Raw genomic sequence first — 23283 nt, forward strand, 5'->3', positions numbered from 1 at the left:
ACCAACTAGGCCAGACTAGTGGGAGACGAATATGCCTCCAGGCTGCAATAGAGAACCTTCCAGCCGATCTGCCTCGCTGCTGAAACACTGCAATCCTAAACAGGGTGACTCCAGCCTAAGCCCATTGATTTCAATAGGCATAGGACTGGAGTCACTCTGTTTAGGATTGCACCGAAAAGGAGGGCAGCCCACAGGAAACAACTGCGCTCTGCACATGCTCAGAAGCTTCCTTTCCTTTAAAAAAAAGTTGTTCTATAGAATGCCTCCAACCGAAATCGGAGGCGCGGCGAACGGTTCGCCCCGGCGAAGAAAACCGAGCCCGAGGGAGGGTACTGGCAGGGTTGCCAACCTCCAGGTGGCAGCTGGAGATCTCCCGGAATCCCAGCGGATCTCCAGGCCGCAGAGGCCAGTTGGGGGAAGCGACCGCTTCGGAGGAGGCTCAAGCGCATCGCGCCCTGCCCAGCCCGGGCCAGCCACGCGGCGCAGGGACTGCATTTCCCGGCGAGCCGCCGGCGGAGGGTGCGGCCGGCCAGGCCCGGCCCGGACGGGGCGGTCGCAGGAAGCGGAGAGGCGGAGCGCGCCGGTGAGGCAGCTGCAGCCGGGAGAGGCGTCGGCGGCTCGGCGCCCCGCTTTCCTGCCGCGCTCCGGGGCGCCCGCGGGTCGGGATCGGAGCCGGGGATCGGCTGCCCACGGGGAGCAGCCACCGCCTGGCGCCTTTCGCCAGGCAGAAGCTCTGCAGGTGCAGCTCTGCCCTCTGCCCGCCCAGCCTCGCACGGGGAGGGAGGGATAGGCAGCCTTCCCCCTCCGGCTGGATTGCTGCTTGCACGCCGGGAGAGTTGCCAGCTCCAGGTTGGGGGATTCCTGGGGTGGAGCCTGAGGAGGGCAGAGTTTGGGGAGGGGAGGGTATCATGCCATAGATACTACCCTCCAAGCTAGCCATTGTCTCCAGGGGAAATTATCTGTGCGGCCTAGAGATCAGCTGTAGTTCCGGGAGATCCCCAGCTGCCACCTGGAGGTTGGCAACGCTAGGATGCTTCCTTTCCAGCCTGGCCAGCCACAATCCCGCTTGGCATCTCTGGGCTGGCACCTCTGCTTTGGAACAGAGTTGCAAAAGGGTTATGATGTCAGCAGCTCAGAGGAACCTCCATGGAGAGAGGCAGTGTACCTCCGAAGGCCAGGTGTCTCCCTCAGGTTTTGCTCAAAGCAGCCGTCTGGAAAACAGGATCCCGGACCAAGCGGACCTTTGCCCCCATGGTTGTGCTGAGAAGGGGAGCAAGTTCTAGGGTTGCCAGCTCCAAGTTGGAAAATTCCTGGAGATTTGTGGAGTGGGGAGGGGAGGGACCTCAACGGGATATAATGCCATGGAGCCCACCCGCCAAAGCAGTCATTTTCTCCAGGGGAACTGATCTCTGTGGCCTGGAGATCAATTGGAATTCCGGGAGAGGTCCAGCCACCACCTGGAGGTTGACAACCCTAGATCCATCCCACTTGGTGCGACCCTTCTGCCAGACTATCCTATTGGTAACTAGGGAGTTTGGAAAAACTCAGGTTAATTTTCCAATGATAATTCAGCTGTTCGCTCCTTGACTGTTGGGCATCTCCAGCTTCTTGCACCCATGACAAGTCCCTCTTGTGAAGTGCATCCTTGGGGAGCCCTTCGGAGTCAGAAACCGGAGGTCCCAGATTGTAATACAGAGAAAATAATACAGGCCTACCTTGCAAGGTTCTTGTAAGAGATGTTTGGGTAGTTTGTGCTTAGAATCAAAACGTGCAAGGTAAACGTTCAGTGCTTTAAAAGTATAAATAATGCTCTCAACCCTCTGGGGATGTTGGGCTGTGATTCTAAGCTGCCTTCTTATTCCCATCCAGCCTCTTGCATCTTATCATGGCTGAGCCTGGAAGGCCGAAGCGCATTTTGGTGACCGGCGGCTCAGGGCTGGTGGGGAAAGCCATCGAGAAGGTGGTAGCGGACGGGGCAGGGCGGCCCGATGAGGAGTGGATCTTCTTGTCCTCTAAAGATGCTGATTTAACGTGAGTGAATGCTTGCTTGCTGGGGGCTTGAGCATGAGCGCATGATGCTGGCTGGGTTGGAGTGAGGCCAGTGGCCCATTGAGCTGAGTGTTATCTGCTCAGATTGGCGAAGTTCTTCAGGGTCTCATGCGGAGAAGTCCCTTTCTAGCACACACTCTCTGAAACCCTTGAAGTGACGATGCCAAGCATTAAACATGGGACCCTTTTGCATGCAAAGCATACGCTCCCAATACTGGGTGATGGCCTGAAAAGTTCTGTAGCAAGAGTCCAGTAGCACCTATAAGACTAAAAATAACAACAGTAGCACCTATAAGACTAACAGTTCATGAGCCACCGCTCGCTTCTTCAGATACAGCTAGAATGTGAGTCCATCTGTTCCTATATCATAGTGGAGTGATTGCAGAAGCCGAATGATAACAGCCGGTGAATGACAACGGCAGGCGTGATTGAATAGGGTGGGGCATGCAAAGGGGTGGTGGGTGTGGAGAAATCAGCATTGGTAATGAGACAGGAAGCCTAGGTCTTGATTCAATCCAGGTGGACACATTGTCTTGAGCTGCGTTATCAGTGAAAAGTTGTGGTTGTGTTTCTGAGTGGCAGCAACTCTGTGGAGGTCCACCTGGATGGCATTTTGCAGTGACATTGTGGGAGAGGCTCCCAGGGGAGCTCATCTGTCCTAAACTCCTGTTGTTTATTTTATTTTTATTATTTATGTCATTTATAGTCTGCCTTTCTCACTGAGGCACAAGGCGGATTACATAATGTGAGATCAGTACAATCAGTAGCCAGGACAAGGGTAGGCATTTCCATACAGTGTCAAGGACATTTCCGTAAACACTGTCATAGGGTAGATGAATACAAGTTTACAGAGACATAGCATTAGCAAGGATCCAGTATGGGGTTGAAGAATTGCTGCAACAGAACATAATCAATTCTAGGACTGACATTAGACAACATGAAGCTCAAACAGTATATACGAGTACATATTCAAAGCAACAGATAATACGTAAAGCAACATAATGGTGGAACCCATGGTTCCCAAATCATTGGCGAAACATCCGAGACCCCCTCCCTACAATACCGCCCTCCTATCTGAGTAAAAAAGCCTTTTTGAATAATTCAGTTTTGCATTGTTTGCAGAAAGCCAAGAGCGTGGAAGCTCTCCTGACCTCCTCAGGCAGGCGGTTCCATAGGGTAGGGGCCACCACTGAGAAGGCCTGTGCATGGGCTGCAGTTGATTTTGCCCATGTACAGGCTGGCACCTGCAAGAGACCCTGTTTGGATGAGCAAAGTTGCCGAGGAGGGACATAGGGAGCGAGGCAGGGTGATCTTCCTGTACAGACACACACTCGTGTGCAGCTGAGACTGTGGATGGACAGGTGCGCTTGCCTGGGGAAAATATCAACCCCTCTCCCTCACTGCTGTTTCTTCCCTTCAGGAATGCGGCACAGACCAAAGCCCTCTTTGAGAAGCACAGACCCACCCATGTCATTCACCTGGCAGCTATGGTGGGAGGTCTCTTCAGGAACATCAAATACAACCTGGACTTCTGGGTAAGCCTGTTGCCTGCCAACTCAGACTTGGCATGTGTGTTCATAGTACCTATGGCAGGTAAGGTGCTGCCCTAAGGACGCTCAAGGTATCCCCCCACCCCCCAGCTATACACATAAGCCATTGTATGCAAATCAGCACCGAATGATTTCTGCACTTTAAACCTTTTCCAAACAGACCAAATAGGCAGGGTGTTGAAATCATCGGAGAGCTAGGAGATTCAAGTAAAAACATTGCAGAGGAAGGCGTCATACTCCGGCCTGTGATGCAGATGTGCAATACGATCCAGTCTGGCTCCTGCAGCTTAGCAGCAGCTGGATAAAACCTCTGTTTTCCCCTAACAATTTAATTTCAATTATGGAATTATGAAATCTAAATGCTGCGCCAAGAGAACTCAAATTCTGCCCACGAAATGTAACTGTGTAGAACGCTGCAGCGTTAAATGTGTGTGAGATATTTTTAACTAGATTGTCCGCCCCATATCTGCTCCTTCGGCAGTCAACCGCTTGAAATTTATACAAGTGACAATTAAAGTTCACTTCCTTGGGAAGTGGATTCTCAAATGAATTAGATTTTGTGTGCTGGAGGCGTCCCCTGGCTGCCCCGCTTCTCACAGCCTCAGCTCTGCGCTTGCTTGTGCCCAAACTTCATGCTTCATTCGGAACTCATTATGTGTACATTTTTGTAGTATTTGTATTTAAAGTTTTCTAAAAAGCAAAAATGGGTATGCTTGGAAAAGAAGAACGATTGTGGGACATCATGATTTGCTTTCAAACATTTTCTGTACTCATGAGGTCTAGAGACTTGGTTTTTTTTTAAAATGAAATTTGTAATAATTCTGCACCAGTTGTTGGACTTTGCCAAATTCTGTCCACGCTTCTCCCAAGTGCCTGTGCGCACAGACGTTATATCCGCTGACATCAGACCAGACCAGGTAGTTTTGATGTTCTTGAAGGCGTTCCATTTATTGTAAGTAAAGATACTTAAAGTGGAGTGATTCCCTGTAAGGAGTAGAAAAGTTTGTTTAACAGGTTGTTTATGTTTAATATCAATACTGGTGAAAAAGCTTTGACTGCGAAACAAACAGGGCTAGGGTTTTTTCGGGCTATTTGTCTTCTACTTCAGGCGTGCATCACACGGACTCTGTTGAGGGAGAGATTGGCTGTGCTAACTGTGACTTCCATATGAAATGGTGGTTTGAAGTATGGAACTATCAAAAGAATTATGGTACTAGAAATGTTGCTGACTCCTGGGGAGCCTGTGGGCTATTGAACTGTTAAGGAGCTGGAATCTGGTTGCTTATAATGTTTGACATATTTTGTATATCTCACACTTGAATATGTAAGATTGGCTATATTTATCGGCTTAATGGTTGCATATAGATTTTGTGTATTGTTACTATTGATTACATAATTCATTGTCTTTAAATCTCCAGTAAGACTGTATTAAAGTGCTTATATTTAGTATTCATTGTTAGAATTCTTCATGGGGGGATTTTCTGTTTTCTGCCATGACTTATGAGGCAGGAAGCGGCTGGCACCACATCTAACTACTTAACTTGCTTGCTGGATTTGGTACCGAATTGGGTAGCTGGCAGCCTCTTGGAGTATAAATGAAAGTTCTTGCCATTGAGTTGGCTGTGAATGAAGTGGAGTTTCTGCAGAATTTTGGCAGAAAACATCAGCTTGGTGTGCCATGGCTGTGGATATGGGGAACTGCAATGTTAGGGAAGAGACAAAAATTTAAAACGAGAGTCGGCATAAAATCTCTATAAAAATCTGTGCTGCTTTTGCTTTCGTAAGATTGTTGGATGCTGTGTTTACTCCTGGTTGTTTGGGTACAGAATCAGGCAACTAAAACAGCACATGTGGCCCCTGCAACTTCTTGTGGCAATGAGTTCCATAGATGGGCTATGTGTTGTACGGTGACATGGTGCCTTCAGTTGCTCTTTAAACCTGGTCAGCCCATCAGTTTAGTTGAGCAACTGCATTTTTGCATTTGGAAAGACGATGAATAGCAAGAAGGCTCAGTAAGAAATCTCTGAGATCAAGGGCGGAGGGGGGGGCGGGGAATTGTTCTCTCTCCCCCCAGTTCAGAGCTGCTTCAGGGAGTCACCTCTCCTGCCCCATCTCGTTCCTCTCCTGGCATGACCTTTCATTGCTCCAGGAAATCAGTTCCTGGTTCCAAGCGAGAAGGACTGCCACTCCTTGCAAGCGTCTCTCTCCTTTCTTTGTTTTCTTTTTCTCCCGGATGCTAAAGCAGCTTAAGGATACGCAGGCACGCACACACACACAACAGGTCACGTTGCCGCTGCTATAGGAGAGAGCTTGTTTGCTGTCAGTCAGGCCACGTGGCTCTGTAATCTGCAGCCACGTCATTCCGAACCCAAAGGTCAAGAGAGGAAACGGTGAGTCCCAGCACGCCCCGCTTCACCTGAGCTGCCTCCCCCGGGATGCTTCGGGGATGCTGGCACTGTTGCTTTGGCTGGCTGCACTTCCAAGCCCGAGACCCCCTGTGTGCCTCATAGGGCATGTCTGCAGGGAGAGGGGCAGCTGCCCCAGGGCTAGCATCTTCTAAAATAATATTTTAGGGAACTGTGCCATCCCAGCAGATGGTCTGAGCTCGGTGCAAACAGACTGTAGCTTTGAGAAGCTGCTCTCTGATTGGTCTGGCAGGCCTTTGCGGAGAAGCTTAGGGTAAAACTAGACATGAGAGTTTTGAACGAGTTGGTTGTGGGGAACCTTCTTCAAGTTCTTGAAGGGCTGTCATATAGAGGGTGGCATGGAGTGGTTTCCCGCTGCCCCAGAAAGTCGGACCAGAACCAACGGCTTGAAATTAAATCAAGAGTTTTCAGCCAAACATTAGGAAGAACTTCCTGACCATTAGAGCGGTCCTTCAGTGGAACAGGCTTCCTCGGGAGGAGGTGGGCTCTCCTTCTTTGGAGGTTTTTAAGCAGAGGCTAGATGGCCATCTGACAGAAATGCTTAGTCTGTGAACCTGGGCAGATCATGAGAGGGAGGGCAGGAAGGGCTACATCAGTGCTTCGTTCTCCTGGCCCCTTCTTACATGCTCAGGGTAAGGCCGATCACCACCTTGGGGCCCGGAAGCACTTTTCCGCAGGCCAGTTTGGCTAGGGATCCTGACGGTGTTTTGCCATCTTCTGGGAATGCAGTAAGGGTCACTGGGGAGGGGGAGGTAAGTATGCATTTCCTGCATTGTGCAGGGGGTTGGGCTAGATTACTCTAGACTTCCAAACCTATGATTGTATGATTCTGCAATCGTGTTTTGAATATGGAAGGTTATTTTTACACTGTGGTGACATAGTGGTTTTTTAAAAAAAGCTGTTACTGTGAACAGATGTGAGGAGCGGCCCGTCATAGCCCTTAACTGAGAGAGAGGCAGCTTTTCTGACTAAAAATAAATAAATTCCTACTTGTGAAGATGTCAAAGTGTTGGCAGACATTGGTGGGAGGGGGGGAGAAAGGTTGTACCTGTCCAGACACACGGGGTGCAAAGTGAGTCCCGTTGGCCTTGCCTGGTGACATAGGGGCTTACCCTCAGAACCAGCTGGGAGGCACGGGAGTCCAGGAGGTTATGCAGGGTGTCAGCCTTGCCTCTTGCCCCTTCCTGGGGCTCAGGGCTCGCTTGGGCAGCTTGACCTGCCTGTCAAGGGCACCACCATTCAGCATGCGGGCTGGGAGTTGCCTGCCCCTGCCTGAGCAGTTGCACGGTGCTTTTAAGCATTCACAGTTCATTATGTATATTACGGCAGCAGCCCTTTAAGGTAGATCACGTTCGTGGGGGGGGCTGCGACTGAGAGAGCAGTGGGTTGCCCAAGGCCACTGAGGGAGCTTGTTGCAGAGTTGGGGGGCTTGTTCTGAGTGCAGAGGCTGGGTCTCCTGTGGGTTTGGATGGATTTAGAGGTGGGCTGTAGTCCTCGGAAGCAGCAAAGTCTTGCTAAGATGGGAAGTCAAGAGTCATTGTTGCTGTGCTCTGTTATGGCCAGTTGGAGAAGGTGTGGAAGTCTGGGCCGGAGGGGAGTCTCCTTCCCCTCTCTGTGAGAAGGGATGGTTGAGTCTAGCAGCGGTGGCCGTGGCAAGAGCCTCAGCAGCTCCTTCTGCCGCTGTAGCTGCAAGGCAGTTTCGGGCTCCCCTTGCTGACTCTTTCCTTCCTGTCCTGCTGCAGCTGCTCATGCCCCCCCGCCCCCCCCCAGACATGCCCCCCGCCCACCTTCAAGCTCCCAGAGGAAAACCTGAGCGGAGTGGATTATTGCAGAGCAGCAGCAGAGCCGGAAGGACTGGAGAGAAAGAGAGCCTTCTGTCACTGCTAGCCGGCTGGCTGCTTCGAGCTGCCATCACTGGCTCTTTCCCTCCCATCCTGCTGCCAACTACACTACCCAGGTAGCCTTGTGAGAACCCGACACGTATCAGGCATCTTATGCAGTTTAGCCCTCACTTGCAAAAGAGTTGCATAGATTAAGGCAGTGATACTCAATGACTTGGGAGCCACTTGTGTCTCTCCTGAGCATCGTTCCCCAACTGCTCACCCCATGTTTCAGGAAAGTGGGAAAAATCCTTGCCCAGTGGGGACTGCAGTTGGCAGTTGGTTCCCACCTAAAATGGAAAAGCTGCAAGCCTCTCTTGAGTTGAAAACTAGGGACGTGCGCTTCGGGTTTCTGATTCAGGTTTTTAACCCGAATCGGGCCTGATTTGGAAAGAGTCGGGAATCCCGAAGCAAAGCTTTCTGAAGCGATTCGTATTGCTTTGGGCAAAGCGGTGGCAGCCGCAGCACTTTTCTAGCTGTTTTCATTGCAAACAGCAAGAAAAGTGCTGCTTGGTTTCAAACTTCCTACCCTTCTGCTTTTTTCACCTGATGAGAGGGGGGAGGAGGGGTTTCCATCCTCCCCTTTTCCCTTCGGGTAAACCCAAAGCAGGAAACCCAGATCTTTTTCGGGTGCACACCCCTACTGCAGACTTCATGCTAGGGAATTAAGTAGATGTGTCTCTTTTGGTTGATGGTAATTGCAATTGAGCTGCAGAGCGAGTACTGCTAGATTAAGGAGTTGGGCAAGGAACAAACCATGCACAATTAATTTATTTAATAATTGTTTAAAATATTCCTGTCCTGCCTTTCCACAAGGGCCAAGGCCGCTTACGAAAGATAAACCTACGAAACAAAATGCATGAGTTAAAAATACATCTTGTGAAAACTGCAGCGTTGTCCCTACCGGCTGCCAAAAACCATAATTAGTTCTTTCCACTAAAGGCACATTGAAATAATTCTGCTTTGCACATTTCACAGAAGGAAGAGAGGGTAGGAGCTTTCCGTACCGTATCTCACAGGCTGTTTCAAAGAACTAACTGGTTGCTTGCTGGGAGTCAGGGAAGCTGTGGATCAGAGGGTGAAAGTTTACCCAATTCTATGGCCACAATTTTTTTTGTTCCTAACTCCCATCTCTCTGTTCTCACCCAGAGAAGAAATGTCCACATCAACGACAACGTCCTGCATTCGGCGTACGAGACTGGCGTTCAGAAAGTGGTCTCCTGCCTCTCCACTTGCATATTTCCTGACAAGACCACCTATCCTATTGACGAGACCATGGTAAGGGCCAGTGTCTTAATCCTTTGCTGTGCTTGTCATAGAGACACAAACCAACAAAGAGAGTATTGTGATAAACCATAGCTATGCAACAAAGAACCCGCAAACACTAAATATCCCTTTGAATGATGACAATAAACATAAATCATACAATTGCTAAGTATTTTACTGTCAACAATATATAACTTAAACACTTCGTTATAGGTCGTACAAACGTAGCTAAACTTCCAAAGAGTTACTTGTAACTCTGTACAGTAACTCTTTGTACTAGTAAGGAGGTCAGTCCTTAAAGTGCTTCATATAAGGCAAACTATCTCATACAGGATGCATATCAATAAATCAGCAAAGTGCAAGGTGCTAAAGTGCTGGTCCCAAACGGGTTGACATGTTGCACAAAAATTCATAAAGTGCAAGTGCATAAACTTAACCCTTCAATATTCAAAGCTCATAAGCATTATATCCCAATAGTAACAGAGAGTCCGTTAATAAATCTTGACACGGTGATTCTCATAGAGTGGCTGTGATTAATCCTGTATCCTCTAACGGGTTGTCCAGAGGATACAGGGAAGTCTTTTTCAAAGAGGCGCAGTCAAAGCATATTCAAGGTCTTTCAAGCACAACAGAAGTGGTAGTATCTTTATTCAGTATCTCCTTGTCATAGAGGGCATACTTTGCCCCCCATTTTCCTTTCTTCCTTTAGCACCGTGCCTTGTTTGTGGCACAAGGACCCAGCTCTTGTGGAGAGCGCACACCACTCACATTGAGCATGCATGTGCGCCATCTGGGACCCTGGTAGATCCCTCACTCATGTGGTCCACATTCAAGCCTTTAGGAAAGAGAAGGCACCCATGCTTGGTGGTTTTGCAAGGTTATTGGTCCTTCATGCCCAAGATTGTCTGCCGAGAGAAGCTGAATTCTGACAGGTTCCACAGATGAGGAATTCCCCCCACCCCAGCTATTTTTCTTTCCTTCTGTTTTGTGAGGTGGCTGTCTTCTACCTCACTGGGTTTTTGCACCCTCCTAGCTTGATATGATCTTGGAGAAGGAGGTCTTTATGTCCTCACACACCCCTCAAACATATGCAGTTGCTTTATAGAATCTGATCGTAGGTCTCTATATCCTAGTTCTGTCTCCTCTCACTGACTGTGACTCTTGCTGGTTACAAAGAGAAAAGAAGGCCTTTCTTAAAACTAGAGGAATTAGCCATGGTAGTCTGTAGTTGCAAAATAGTAAAGAGTCCAGTAGCACCTTAAAGACTAACGAACTTTATTGTAGCATAAGCTTTCAAGAACCACGGCTCTCTTCGTCAGACGCATGCATCTGACGAAGAGAGCTGTGGCTCTCGAAAGCTTATGCCTCAGTAAAGTTGGTTTAGTCATAAAGGTGCTACTGGACTCTACTATTTTCCTAAAACCTTCTCCCTAGGAACTTTGAAATAGAAATGCCAGGAACTAGATTCTGATTCTGTGATATTTCTTACTCCCTTATTTAAAATAATTTTTCCAGATCCACAATGGGCCCCCGCACGACTCCAATTTTGGATATTCTTATGCAAAGAGGATGATTGATGTCCAGAACAGGTACGCTCTTGCTGATCTTCTGATTTCTTTTTTGCTTTGAAAACAGTATCACACCTTCGTCTTGAAAGCACTCCTCTGTTCAGATATTGGTTCACTTACAAAGAGCTTTAGAAGCTTTCTGGCTTCCAGGGTTGGCTTGGGTTTTTTTTCCCCAGAGAAGCGGTGTGTGGATTTTCAGAATAAATTAAATCTTGTAGTAGCTATTCATGAGGACTGCCCTGAATAGCTGACTTGCCTTGTCAGAGCTTGGAAGCTGAGCAGGATCGATTACTACCTGCTCAACCCAGTTTTTTTGGAGTGAGGTACTATCTGGTTTAAGAGCCCCGTGGCGCAGAGTGGTAAAGCTGCAGTACTTTAGTCCAAGCTCTGCTCACAACCTGAGTTCGATCCCAGCGGAAGCCGGGTTCAGGTAGCCGGCTCAAGGTTGACTCAGCCTTCTATCCTTCCGAGGTCGGTAAAATGAGTACCCAGTTTCCTGGGGGTAAAGTGTAGATGACAGGGGAAGGTGATGGCAAACCACCCCGTAACAAAAAGTCTGCCAAGAAAACGTCGTGGTGCGACGTCCTCCCATGGGTCAGTAATGACTCGGTGCTTGCATAGGGGACTACCTTTACCTTTACTATCTGGTTATTATTTTGTATGATTGGAGTTTGATATTTGTTATCGAGATGTTATGTTGTAGCTATTTGTGCCTGAATAGCCGAATCACCTGATCTTGTCAGAGCTTGGAAGTTGAGCAGGGTCTGCCAATATCAGTACTGAGACCTCCAAAGGGCTGGGGTTGATAAACAGAGGAAGGCAATGGCCAACCACCTCTTCTCATCTCTTGCCTTGAAAACCCTCTGCTCCTAAAGTGTATATACAGGAAGTGCACTAAAAAGAATCTGTAAGGTTAGTATGGTTTTTTATTGTTTATTTATAAACAATTTATACAAAGAATTTTTTGTGATTAAGAAATAGCATAGTGTATGTTAATGTTAGTTCCATTGTCTAGATATTAAGAACTCATTGTGAATTACATTCTGTACATGCTCTGTGGAATTGTCCTCTGTTTTATTAATATGTTTTATTAACCTGCGAGATGATATATTAATTATATTTTTATATTTTGTATTATTTGGTAGATTCCCCTTGACTGTGCTGCATGTCAAACACATAGGGGTTGTACAATTATTAAAGTTTCTTCCCTTTGCACCAATTACCTTTTTTGTTTTGCAATTTGATGGCACACCATTGTTAATATTATTATTAATGAGGAGACCTACAGGTTAACCTAGCTCAGGGATGGGAAAGCCTAAAGGCTATCAGAAAAAGTTATATTTCATTTGGTAGCAGAGTTATCTAGCCAGAAGTGTTTTCTCCAGTGTGCAGTAATTAATCCTTGGGATAATTAAACTGTAGAAAAGATAGAACTTATAGTTTATTGAGGTAAATTCCATCACAACAATTTTTTTCTTGTAGAAGAAAGAATCCTAGTCTAAAGCATTACTTTCCCTATACTGCGGCTGACTAGTAGGGCTCAGTCTCCAGACCCCTGAAAAGGTACATCCTTCCCCTTGGAAGGCCATGAGGCAAGAGGAATCTCTCAATGGAGACAGAGAGGAGGAATTAGGAGGTATTCCCGCCCTAAACAAAGAGAAGCAAGCTTACTTATAGAGTAACACGTGTACACAGAAGGACATGCAGCGTCCCTCAATGTCCAAGGCATGCTGAGTCGCCAATCACAACAAAGCCCACGTTTGCATCTCCGTTAGGTTTGGAGGTCTCTGTGTTGGATGCTGCCTCTTTCTGTTTCTAGCGCTTGCTATGCAGTCGGCGTCCAACGCAGAGCGATCAGATGTGGGCAGAGACCCGAGTGTGACACTCTTTCCAACTCTGCTGCTCTTAAACAACGGCTGAATGCCGGTAACAGTTTTTCAGGATTGTTGGCCTGCTGGCTGGAGCAGTCCACCAGCAGGCAAGTAGTTGAGCAGCTTGCTGTGCGGGATGAAAAGCTCCGGTTGGCTGGATGTGGGGCCTCTCTCCAGGGCCGTTATTTGCCCATCTCTGGCCTAGGTGGTAGATGGTTATTGTATATGCATAATATGGAACACAGCTGCTGCATGGGGGTAAGTGCTCCGGATTCTGAATTCTGGGCAGAACAGAACCTGATGCTAGACTGCGCACGGCAACAGCCAACTGCTTCTTGACCGCCTTTCTTTCCTCTCCTCAGAGGCTATTTTGCCCAATACGGGTGTCGCTTCACGGCTGTCATTCCCACCAATGTCTTCGGGCCTCACGACAATTACAACATCGAGGACGGGCACGTTCTTCCAGGCCTCATCCACAAAGTGTACTTGGCAAAAAGTGAGTTTGGCGAAGAGGCGACTGATGAAAGAGGAGAAGAGAGTAAATCGTTGTGGGAATCACGTGCCTGCCTGATGGTTCTGTTTTAGGAATCCCATTCCTTAATTCTAGATGTGCGTGTGCGTGTGTGTGTTATGCGCCGTCAAGTCGCCTCCAACCTATGGCAACCCTATGAAGGAAAGACCTCCAAAATGTCCTATCATGAGTAGACTTGCTCAGTTCTTGCAAACTGGAGTACAAGACTTCTTTCCTAGCATTATTGACTTTTCTAGAGAATCTTGTCTTCTCATGATGTGACCAAAGCACTCTAGCCTTAGTTATCTAGATGTTAGTTATATAGATGTTATTCTAGACGTGGGGCATTAATTACACAATGTAATTGTGTAATTACAATGTAGGGGACTTGCGTATTGTACATACTCCAGAGACTGCACATCTAAATAAAGGGGCCATAGCATCGAAATCGCAGGAGGTCATAGCCCCTCTCTATACTGCCTTGGTCAGGCCACACCTGGAGTATTGTGTGCAGTTCTGGAGGCCTCACTTCAAAAAGGATGTGGACAAAATCGAGAGGGTGCAGAGGAGAGCGACGAGGATGCTCAGGGGTCTGGAGACTGAGCCCTACGAGGAAAGGCTGAGGGCCTTGGGAATGTTTTGTTTGGAGAAGAGGAGGTTGAGGGGGGACATGATTGCTCTCTTTAAGTATTTGAAAGGCTGTCATTTGGAGGAGGGCAAGGAGCTGTTCCAATTGGCAGCAGAGGGTAGGACCCGAAACAATGGGCTTCAATTAGATGCAGAAAGGTACCAGCTGGATATTAGGAAAAACTTTTTCACCGTCAGAGTAGTTCAAAAGTGGAATCAGCTGCCTAGGGAGGTGGTGAGCTCCCCTTCACTGGCAGTTTTCAAGAAGAGGCTGGATGAATATTTGCCAGGGATGCTTTAGGCTGATCCTGCACTGGGCAGGGGGTTGGACTAGATGGTCTGTATGGCCCCTTCCGACTCTGTGATTCTATGATTCTATGAAATATTTTTCTGAGTTTTGGCACTTGTAGAAGATTCTGGGACTGAACAGAACTTTGCAAAAGAAATAATGCCTGGTGGTTCACGAGTATTATTTTCTGTGCGTAGCGGACACTGCTACAACACACCGGCCCATTTTCCTTGGGACCGTGTGGCTTTGTTACAAAGTTTCATTTCCATGACATCTAGAAGCCTGCACAAAGTGGGAAGAGAGTCCTCAGACCTGGCAAGTTAGAACTTAAGCAGAAGACTTGAATTTTGGATTGGGATGTTTTGAGTTTGCTTGTATGTTGGTAGAGGAGCTCAGTGGCACGCAGAAGGTCCCAGGTTCAATTCCTGGAGGTGCCTCCAGTTAAAAGAATTGGGTAGTAGGTGATGTAAAGGACCTCTGCCTGGAGACCCACTGCCTGTCTGAGTGGATGGTATTGACTGTGATGGATTCAGTAAAAGGCAGCTTCATGTATTCATAACTTTTGGCTGTGCTTTGCATGAAAAGGTAGCAACGTTTCATCCCTACACATGCAGAGTTCGATGGGGAAAGATGATCTTTTCCCACTCTTGCAGGAGTGCGAGAAGAGTGGAAAAGTGGAAGGCTGTAGGAAAAAAGGAAGACCTAAAACGAGATGGCTGGACTCAATCAAAGAAGCCACGTCCTCCAGTTTGCAGGATCTGAGCAAGTCTGTTAAAGATAGGACGTTTTGGAGGTCTTTCGTTCATAGGGTGGTCATAGGTCGGAGGACACTTGACGGCACATAACACAAACAAACAGAGGTGCCTCCAGTTAAAAGAATTGGGTAGTAGGTGATGTGAAAGTCCTCTGCCGGGAGAGCCACTGCCTGTCTGATGGACCACTGACTTGGATGGACTGATAGTCTTGTTCAGTATACGGCGGCTTTGTGTGTTCCTGGCTTTTGGCTGTACTTTGTATGAAAAGGTAGCAACGTCTCATCCCTACACATGCAGAATTTGATGGGAAAAGATAATCTGCTTCTTGCAGGAGTGCTACAGAACTTTCTAACGGTCCATTTTCTCTGTTGTCCTACAGAGAACGGCACACCCCTGACTGTTTGGGGGACAGGAAAACCGAGGAGGCAGTTCATATACTCTCTGGTAAGTTTTTTTTTTTTTTTAAATAGATTTATTAACTACAACACTGAAGAGACAGAAAAGAAAAAAAAACTTAAGAAAGAAGTAGAAGCAAAAACGTACCAAATAAGTACACTGTCAGTGGATTTACGCATTCCATGTACATTTGAACATAAAAACAAGAACGTCAGCGATGAGCAGTCCTGACTCTGCTTCTAACTCTCGGTAAGCCTGAGGGCCTGAGTGCTATAATGGTTATAGTCTCAGCCTCCCTCCTCAGCCTTGAAGCTCACGGGGTGTCCTTCGGCTAGCCATTGTCTCTCAGCCCAGGCCTACCTTACATGGTTGTTGTGAGGATCAAATAAAGGTGGGAAGAACCAAATATACCTCCCTCAGCAACTTGGAAGAAAGCTAGGATAAAAATATGGAAGGAACACATGTCGAGGGGAGGATGGGAGCTGAAAGCTGAGGAGGTTGTGTAGGTGCTGAATTTCTACAGAAATGACCCCTGTGGGATCAGCTGTGATCGAGTGCACGGATGACCCTCGCATAGTTCCAGGGCAGGTAGAGTTTTGATGGCTGCTTTGGCACTAGAGTGGGGGACAGAAGCTTGCTACATTTCTGCAGTGCTTTTCAGAGTCCACTTTTATGGTTCTCGGCTTTTCATCTTTGCAGAGTAGTCCAAGCACAAGGGGTGCTGAGGGCCACCCCTCAGCCTAAGGCATGGCTTTGAAGGTTCAGCTGCCATGTCTCATCCAAAGCTGATACATAATGTCAGTCTATGGAGAACAGGATACGTTGAAGTTGACTACCACCCCTTGCAACAAGAAATCCAAGCTCTCTTGAGTTAAGGTTCTTTAATGAGAAATCATAGCTTCAGCATGTATACGTCCATACGTTATACAAAGGCAAGTAAAAGCGTCTGGCTGTACACAGGTCTCTTGTTGAGAATGACGTATGGAGTGCTTGCTACAAAATTATGGAGGACTTCCTGGCTCATATGCCAAGACAGGGAGGGAAAAGGTGGTTTTCACTGACTTGGTAGCATCTGGGGGCAGAGTGGGAATGGTGACAAAGGCTCTGTGGTGGGTATATAAGGGCCTCAGGCGCACTGGACTCTTGAAGAGGATTCCTGTGGGGTCCAGCAGAGACGGGCCTCTCGAGGGACAATGAAGGAGACAGGCTGTCTTGTACTTGCAGGATTTGGCTCGACTGTTCCTCTGGGTCTTGCGGGAGTATGATGAAGTGGAACCCGTCATCTTGTCCGGTAAGATCCACTCTGCCCAATAGCCTGTGTCATACTCACATCCCTGGGTGCAGTTTCCTAGTGCTGAGACACAAAAACACTAAGAAACATTTGAGACAGTCTTGGAGGAATTTTAGCAGTAACGCAGAATGCCTCTGGACACGTCTCGGGCACAGTTCCCTTTACAGCTAAGTAAGTTCGGCCCACCCCGTTTCTGAACTCTCAAAGTCCACTCGAGGCATGTCAGATTGCTGGAAATATGGAGAGCGGAGGCGCAAGCGTGTAGATAGTGTCTTTTAAAACTTGCATAGCAAAACTTGGCTGGTGTTTGTATTTATTCAGTTGGAGAAGAAGATGAAGTCTCGATACGGGAAGCAGCAGAGTGCATTGTGGGAGCCATGAACTTCAAGGGAGAGGTCCTTGTATCCTTACAGATAATTTTGCAGGCAGTGACACAGCCCCAGTATTTTACAACTGTCGTGTGTGTGCGTACAAAAACACATTCAAACCTTCCTTTCCTCTCTTTCTCTAACAAAACATTTTCCTGGAACTGTTTGAGAAAGGGCAAGCCAAATGATGAAGTCATTAGAGTATCTTCCATAAAAGAAAAGGTTGAAATATTTCTTTGTTTTAGAAAAAAAATTACCGGGGGACAGAACGAAGGAAATACCTGTTTGTACAATTAATGGTTGGAGTTCTCTGCCACAAGGGGAAGGGTTTTGGCTCATGCAGAAGGTCTCAGGCTGCCAATCAGAGTACCTAAGACGGACCTTGATAGAAAATCTCAAAAGTTTTGGGCTGGAAACTGAATGGATTTTCTCTCCCCCCGCCCCTCCACAAGGGCTTTGGTAAGAAGCAATAGGACCTCCTTGCTCCTAAAAGTATGCTTAAGGGGGCATGTGAAGAATAATTATTGCTGATCTGGGATGGGCCTTACCGTTTGTGAGCGAAAAGGTAGGTTGGGAGGGGAAAGTAAGGGGCCTCTAATAGAGGCTCGCTTTCCCCCTTCCCTAGCCAGGCTGCCTGAGTACTAAGACATCCCATCTTACTAGTACCTTTGCTGGGTGCATCTCTTACGCATTAATCCTGGGAGCAATTCAAGCCCCCAAGAGATGCCCTGGACCCTGCTTTCATTACGTCTTTCCAGCCAGGATTGGTGTTTCCCTTTAACCTTGCCGTCCTCCCAGTTTGACACGGCCAAGTCTGACGGACAATTCAAGAAGACAGCCAGCAATGGCAAACTGAAGAAATACCTGCCGGACTTCCAGTTCACCCCGTTCCATCAAGGTGAGAGCTGCTGGGGCCCCGCTGCTGCCCTCTACTGGAATTTGGATTCCTCTGCTGCCTTTTTAACAGTCAAATTATCTTTTAATCAGCAAGGAGCAGGTTTCCCAGGTTTCTCAGACCCCCGTATTGTCTTCTTAGTGCTCAGAGAGCTGGTGGGGAAAGGTAGGAAAGGTCGGCCAATGCTTTCCCCTGGCCCTCCGTAGGGTCCAATCCACACGGTCTGTCCTGTACCCTCCTCTCTGATCAAAGACTTAAGATTTCTAACTCACTGAAGGTGTTAACTATCTTAGCACCAGTTATGCGTGATCACCATAGTGGCTAAGGCTGGGGAAATGTTCCTAGAGCTTAATTTGTGGAAGGAGAGGCACTGAACTCAAGAGCTTTGCCTGCATGGGTGTTTGCTCTGATTCCTCATGGGTCAGGGGAAGGCCTTCTGTACATGCTCAGAAGTGCTACACTTATTTATCAGCTCATGTGCCCCAGGGTGGAGTGCCAACATTCCAAATGAGATGAGCCAGGTTTGTGCACCTGGAAAGAACCATCCCACGCCACTCTTGGTGTGCCCAGAGGCCCTCTTGTCTTTTGACACTTATCAGCGTGTGATGCTGGATTTCCGTGATCGAAATTCCAGACGTATAATTTGGCCCTCAGCAAGCAGCCATGGTTGGAGAGGAGGATCTAGATCAGGATCTAGAGAAGGAAAGCCAGTGTAGCATGGTACTTAAAAGTATCAGATTAGGATCTGGAAAGACCAGGTTCAAATGCCATGGAAGCTCACTCTCAGCCTAACCTACCTCACAGGGTTGTTGTGAAAATACAGGGGAGGGGAGAATACTAAAGAGCCCAGTAGCACCTTTAAGACTAACCAGCTTGATTGTAGCATAAGCTTTCGAGAACCACAGCTCTCTTCTGACAATGCATCTGACGAAGAGAGCTGTGACTCTCGAAAGCTTATGCTACAATAAAGTTGGTTAGTTTTAAAGGTGCTACTGGACTCTTTACTATTTTGCAACTACAGACTAACACGGCTAACTCCTCTGGATCTATGACCAGTGGAGGGGAATGATGTGAGCCACTTTTAAGTCCCCTTGGGGAGAAAGGTGAAGTATAAAGAAAGTAAGTAAATAAGAAATGAGTGGGCAATCTAAGGTTTTAACTCACTTGCTGGATGGTCTTTAAAATCTAATCAGCAAAAAATACAAAGACCCATCACAGAGCTATGTAATTTTACATAATATAATTTCACCCACATTTCATGGCCTCTTGACTTTTTTTTTCATATCTCCTGCAAAAATGCGTGCCCAGTGAGCCGCTGCTTATTACATATCAATAAATAATAATAATATGAAGAAGTGGGCTTTAGATCACGCAAGATTCTGCAGGATTAAAATTCCCTTAAGGTGCCTCAAGGCTCCTGTTTTTCTTTTACAGTAAATTGTTCCTGCATAGGTCTTTTTTTGGATGGGTTGGGGAAAGAGACAGGTGGGGAAGGACAAGTAGAATTTACCATTTTAGTTCTTCCCTCTAGTAACTCTAGCACTAGAAAAGAGCAAGAGTCCAGTAGCACCTATAGGACTAACAAAATTTGTGGTAGGGTGTGAGCTTTCGTGAGTCACAGCTGTCTTCTTCAGATACGGCTATTGTCATTTGGATTCTGCAATCACTCCACTCTCCAAGATATAAGAACAGATGGACTCACATTCTAGTTGTACCTGAAGAAGTGAGCTGTGGCTCACGAAAGCTCATACCCTACCACAGATATTCTTAGTCTTCTAGGTGCTACTGGACTCTTGCTCTTTTCTGCTGCTACAGAAAGACTAACACGGCTACCCATCTTGAGCTAACACTATTATTCTTTTCTCCCTTTCCTTTCTGCAGCTGTGAAGGATACTTGTGACTGGTTCTGTGCCAACTATGACAGTGCCAGGAAATAAGGAGAGGGACCAACGTGGTCAGAAATAAGGACTGCCGCGGCTGTCCTTGTCCTTTCAGTAAACTCAGGGCTTCTTTTGCTGTATCAAAGAATTAGAATAAAATGGACATTTGAGGTTGTGGAAGGGGAAAGACTACGAAGCCCTTCATTTTCAAGGCAGGGGTAGTAGATTTTTTTGGAAATGGAGCAGGCTGAATATTCAAGGATCAGTTCTTTGTAGCATCTGTGCTTTTAGGGGTAGTAGTGAAGGGGACGCACCAAGCCTTTAATCCAGTGTGCTCAGTGTTTGAGCTTTTTTGGGGAGGGGGGTAATATGAAACTACCCAGAAGTCTCGACTCCTGTCCCTTGGTACAGCGTCAATGTCCTCTTGGTGGGAGAAAGTTGCTAACTAGAGGCATGCACGAACAGGGAAAACGGTGCTTCATTGTGGTTCATGGTTCATTGTGTTTCACGAACCACGAACTGGTATGAAATTGTATTGTCGAAGGCTTTCACGGCCGGAGAACGATGGTTGTTGGGGGTTTTCCGGGCTGTATTGCCGTGGTCTTGGCATTGTAGTTCCTGACGTTTCGCCAGCAGCTGTGGCTGGCATCTTCAGAGGTGCAGCACCAAAAGACAGAGATCTCTCAGTGTCACTCTGTCTCTGTCTTTTGGTGCTACACCTCTGAAGATGCCAGCCACAGCTGCTGGTGAAATGTCAGGAACTACAATGCCAAGACCACGGCGATACAGCCCGAAAAACCCCCAACAACCATGGTATGAAATTGTCCGGTTCATGAACTGGCTCATTTGGTTCGTGAACACGTCACTTCTGGGGCAACAGAAGGTCTGCAGAAAGCCTCTCCCCCTGTTGCCTAGGAAACTGATTGATTGGCATCAGGCTGTCTGCAGTGACAAACCGAAAAACGAACCAAACAAACCGTGCTAAAAGTCATAGCGGTTCGTTGTGGTTCATCAAAAATGTGCCCCGACGGACTGCCAGTTCGTGAACCAAAAAAATGGCCTGGTTCATGATGAACTTTGGTTCGTATTTCTGTTCATGCCCATCTCTACTGTTAACTTCTTAATGGAGCTGTGCTTTTACTGCCCATATTTTTCTCCTGGTTTAGAAAGAGAGTTTCCCAGAGAGAAAGCTGACCTAGTCGTGTCATTGAACATACGTCTCCTTCTAGACTCCTCATCCTTAGATGTGGCAGCTTAAGTGCAGGCTTTGCCTATGTAGCTCACTTCCAGAGCCCACAGTTGTCTGCATTAAGTCCTGGGTTCGGTTCCCGCTATCTCCCATCGAAAGGATCTCGAGGACAGGACTGGGAAAGACCTCTTTCTCTCTGAAAAGTTGCTGTTGAAACAGCCATTGCTGATGTGAGAGGACCAACAGCCCAGTTCTGACCAGGGCAACTCCAAGGGAGGGTCTCTTGGAAGTTGGAGACTCGGGTGGGGTGAAGACGCTTAGATCCCAGGTGACTATGAGGCTAATCCAGGTTTTGCCCTTTAGAGGGAGCTCAGGTTGATTTCATGCTAATAAAGAGGAGTTCTCTTAAAGAGCTGCCGGGCTTCTTTTATGGAGAGAAATTGGCACAGTGATTATCTGTCATCAGTAGTTGAATGTTTTTGGCAGCTTGTCTAAAGACACAGCTTCACCAAGCCCTGCAATAAATTTAAGTGACCTCCAGTTCTTGTGTTCTTCTAGAAACAAAGCGGCCTTGGTCTTACTTGATGAGGTTTGTAGCACCTTTAAGACTAACCAACTTTTTTGTAGCATGAGCTTTCGAGAACCACAGCTCCCTTTGGTCAGATGCAGCGGCAGCTTTCGAGAACCACAGCTCTCTTCATCAGATGCAACTTTATTGTAGCATAAGCTTTGTCAGATGCATCTGACAAAGAGGGCTGTGGTTCTCGAAAGCTTATGCTACAATAAAATTGGTTAGTCTTAAAGGTGCTACTGGACTCTTTACTATTTTGGTGAGATTTGGCTTTCTGCTTTGGGGAATGAAAAAATAACTTATCAGGAGGGGTAGTAGACATGACCAAGTTCATCAAGACATGCTCGTTCATAGCATGGAAGACCCAGCTTCCACTTCCAAGAGTTTCACAAGCAATCAGATGTCATCCGAAAACTTGCTGTTCCATGTGGCAGCCTGATTCTGGGGGTAGGGGCAGCGGCAGGACCAAGCTCATGGGAACAGCAGGGTTTGAACCGGGGGGGGGGGGCTAGGCTTCCGTGTTGGCTGGCTGCAGCACTCACTGGCAACTTGCAAAGCTTCAAAAGGAACAGATGAAAGGCACGCCATGCCAGAAACTTTGCTGAAGGTAAACAAACCTGGGAATGCTTAGTGTTTGACTAGGAGGCTGAATGGCACAGAGAAGAAAGATAAAAGTTGCATCGTTTCAGGTGGGTAGCCGTAGAAGGGCAAGATTCGAGTCCAGTCGCACCTTAGAGACCAATTAGATTTCCAAGGTATGAACTTTCAAGAACCAGAGCTCCCTTAATCAGATACAAGGAGTGGAAAAAGAAAGGAGTCTGTATAATCCAGATGGTGTGGGAGGGCAATGGCAAACTGAAGAAATACCTGCTGGACTTCCAGTTCACCCCGTTCCACCAAGGTGAGAATCGCTAGGGCCCCAGTGCCGCCCTCTACTGCAATATGGGTTCCTCTGCTGCCTTTCTAAAGTCAACTTGCCACCTTCAAATCAGCAAGGAGCAAGAGAGATGCTCTCAGCCTTTACCTACTCCTCTCTGTAGCCACCTTCAGGTTTCTCAGATCCCCCAGTATTGTCTTCTTAGTGCTCAGAGAGCTGGTGGAGAACGGAAAGATCTTCCAGCCCGCTGGTATTGTAAATTAAAGTGCCAGGAAGCTAGCTATAATACATGTGGTAATTTGCTTGATAGAGCAGGGGTGTGAAGTGTAGAAAATTATCAGTTGTAATGCGAGAGAAGTCCTATGTCCCAATGCAAGTTGCCATGTGCTTTCGGAGTGACGACGGCGCTAGCTCCTGCCATCCATTCTCTCACAATGCAGTTCCTGTTAGGTTGCAGCAAAGCCCTGCTGGCCCTTGCCTCCTCGAACCAGCAATTGGCAGTTTACACACTGCAGACCAGAAATGCATACCATGGGGTTTTTTTTGCACAACCCCATGTAAGCCATTTATTGCCCGTTCAAATGTAATGCCTGTCAGACTTGTGGCTAGATAACGTTCTTACTCCAGACTACCTTCTGCAATTAGACAACAGTCCATTGTTTCCAAAAGGTTTTTACTGAAGAATTAGTTCATTATAGTCCACTAGCCTGAACACAAGGTCCAGGATGGTACATGTGCATTGTTACCAATGAAAGGCAAAGCATGAGGAACAGAGTAACAGATCACAGCAGGCCCAACCTCCCCCCACAGTTCTCAAAACATCCCCTTTGAAGCCAAAAGCGCGGAAACTTCCCAAGGCCGGTTCTTGGTGGAACGTCGGTAGCCAAAACAATCCTTTTCTGTGAGATAGCTGCCTGGGAACCTTGGCACCTGGAAGAGAACACTTAAACACTGAAAGGATTAAAAATGGAGTCGGTTAAGCAAAGGCACACAAGAAGGAAGTCTGGTCCTGACATTCTGCCCC

The 23283-nt window shown here is 47.4% G+C and overlaps 1 protein-coding gene across 1 annotated transcript; it reads left to right on the forward strand.

The window, feature by feature from the left end:
* The first annotated feature begins 593 nt into the window (after nucleotides 1–593).
* GFUS (GDP-L-fucose synthase) lies at nucleotides 594–20243 on the forward strand. Its single transcript, XM_054985795.1, has 11 exons — nucleotides 594–739; nucleotides 1870–2031; nucleotides 3470–3584; nucleotides 9055–9183; nucleotides 10687–10760; nucleotides 12973–13106; nucleotides 15172–15236; nucleotides 16413–16479; nucleotides 16801–16880; nucleotides 17646–17745; nucleotides 19624–20243. The coding sequence occupies exons 2-11, from the start codon at nucleotides 1886–1888 to the stop codon at nucleotides 19677–19679; spliced, it is 966 nt and encodes a 321-aa protein (XP_054841770.1). The 5' UTR covers nucleotides 594–739; nucleotides 1870–1885; the 3' UTR covers nucleotides 19680–20243.
* The last annotated feature ends 3040 nt before the right edge of the window (nucleotides 20244–23283 follow it).

This window comes from Eublepharis macularius, chromosome 7 (assembly GCF_028583425.1).
Source record: "Eublepharis macularius isolate TG4126 chromosome 7, MPM_Emac_v1.0, whole genome shotgun sequence".
Classification (NCBI taxonomy): Eukaryota; Metazoa; Chordata; class Lepidosauria; order Squamata; family Eublepharidae; genus Eublepharis; species Eublepharis macularius.

Bases quoted from the DNA above. Each gene is read 5' to 3' on its own strand.
- GFUS (XM_054985795.1), top strand. From the start codon at position 1,886: ATGGCTGAGCCTGGAAGGCCGAAGCGCATTTTGGTGACCGGCGGCTCA. The intron at 3,585-9,054 runs GTAAGCCTGTTG...GTTCTCACCCAG, and splicing joins AATACAACCTGGACTTCTGG to AGAAGAAATGTCCACATCAA. The intron at 10,761-12,972 runs GTACGCTCTTGC...TCCTCTCCTCAG, and splicing joins ATGATTGATGTCCAGAACAG to AGGCTATTTTGCCCAATACG.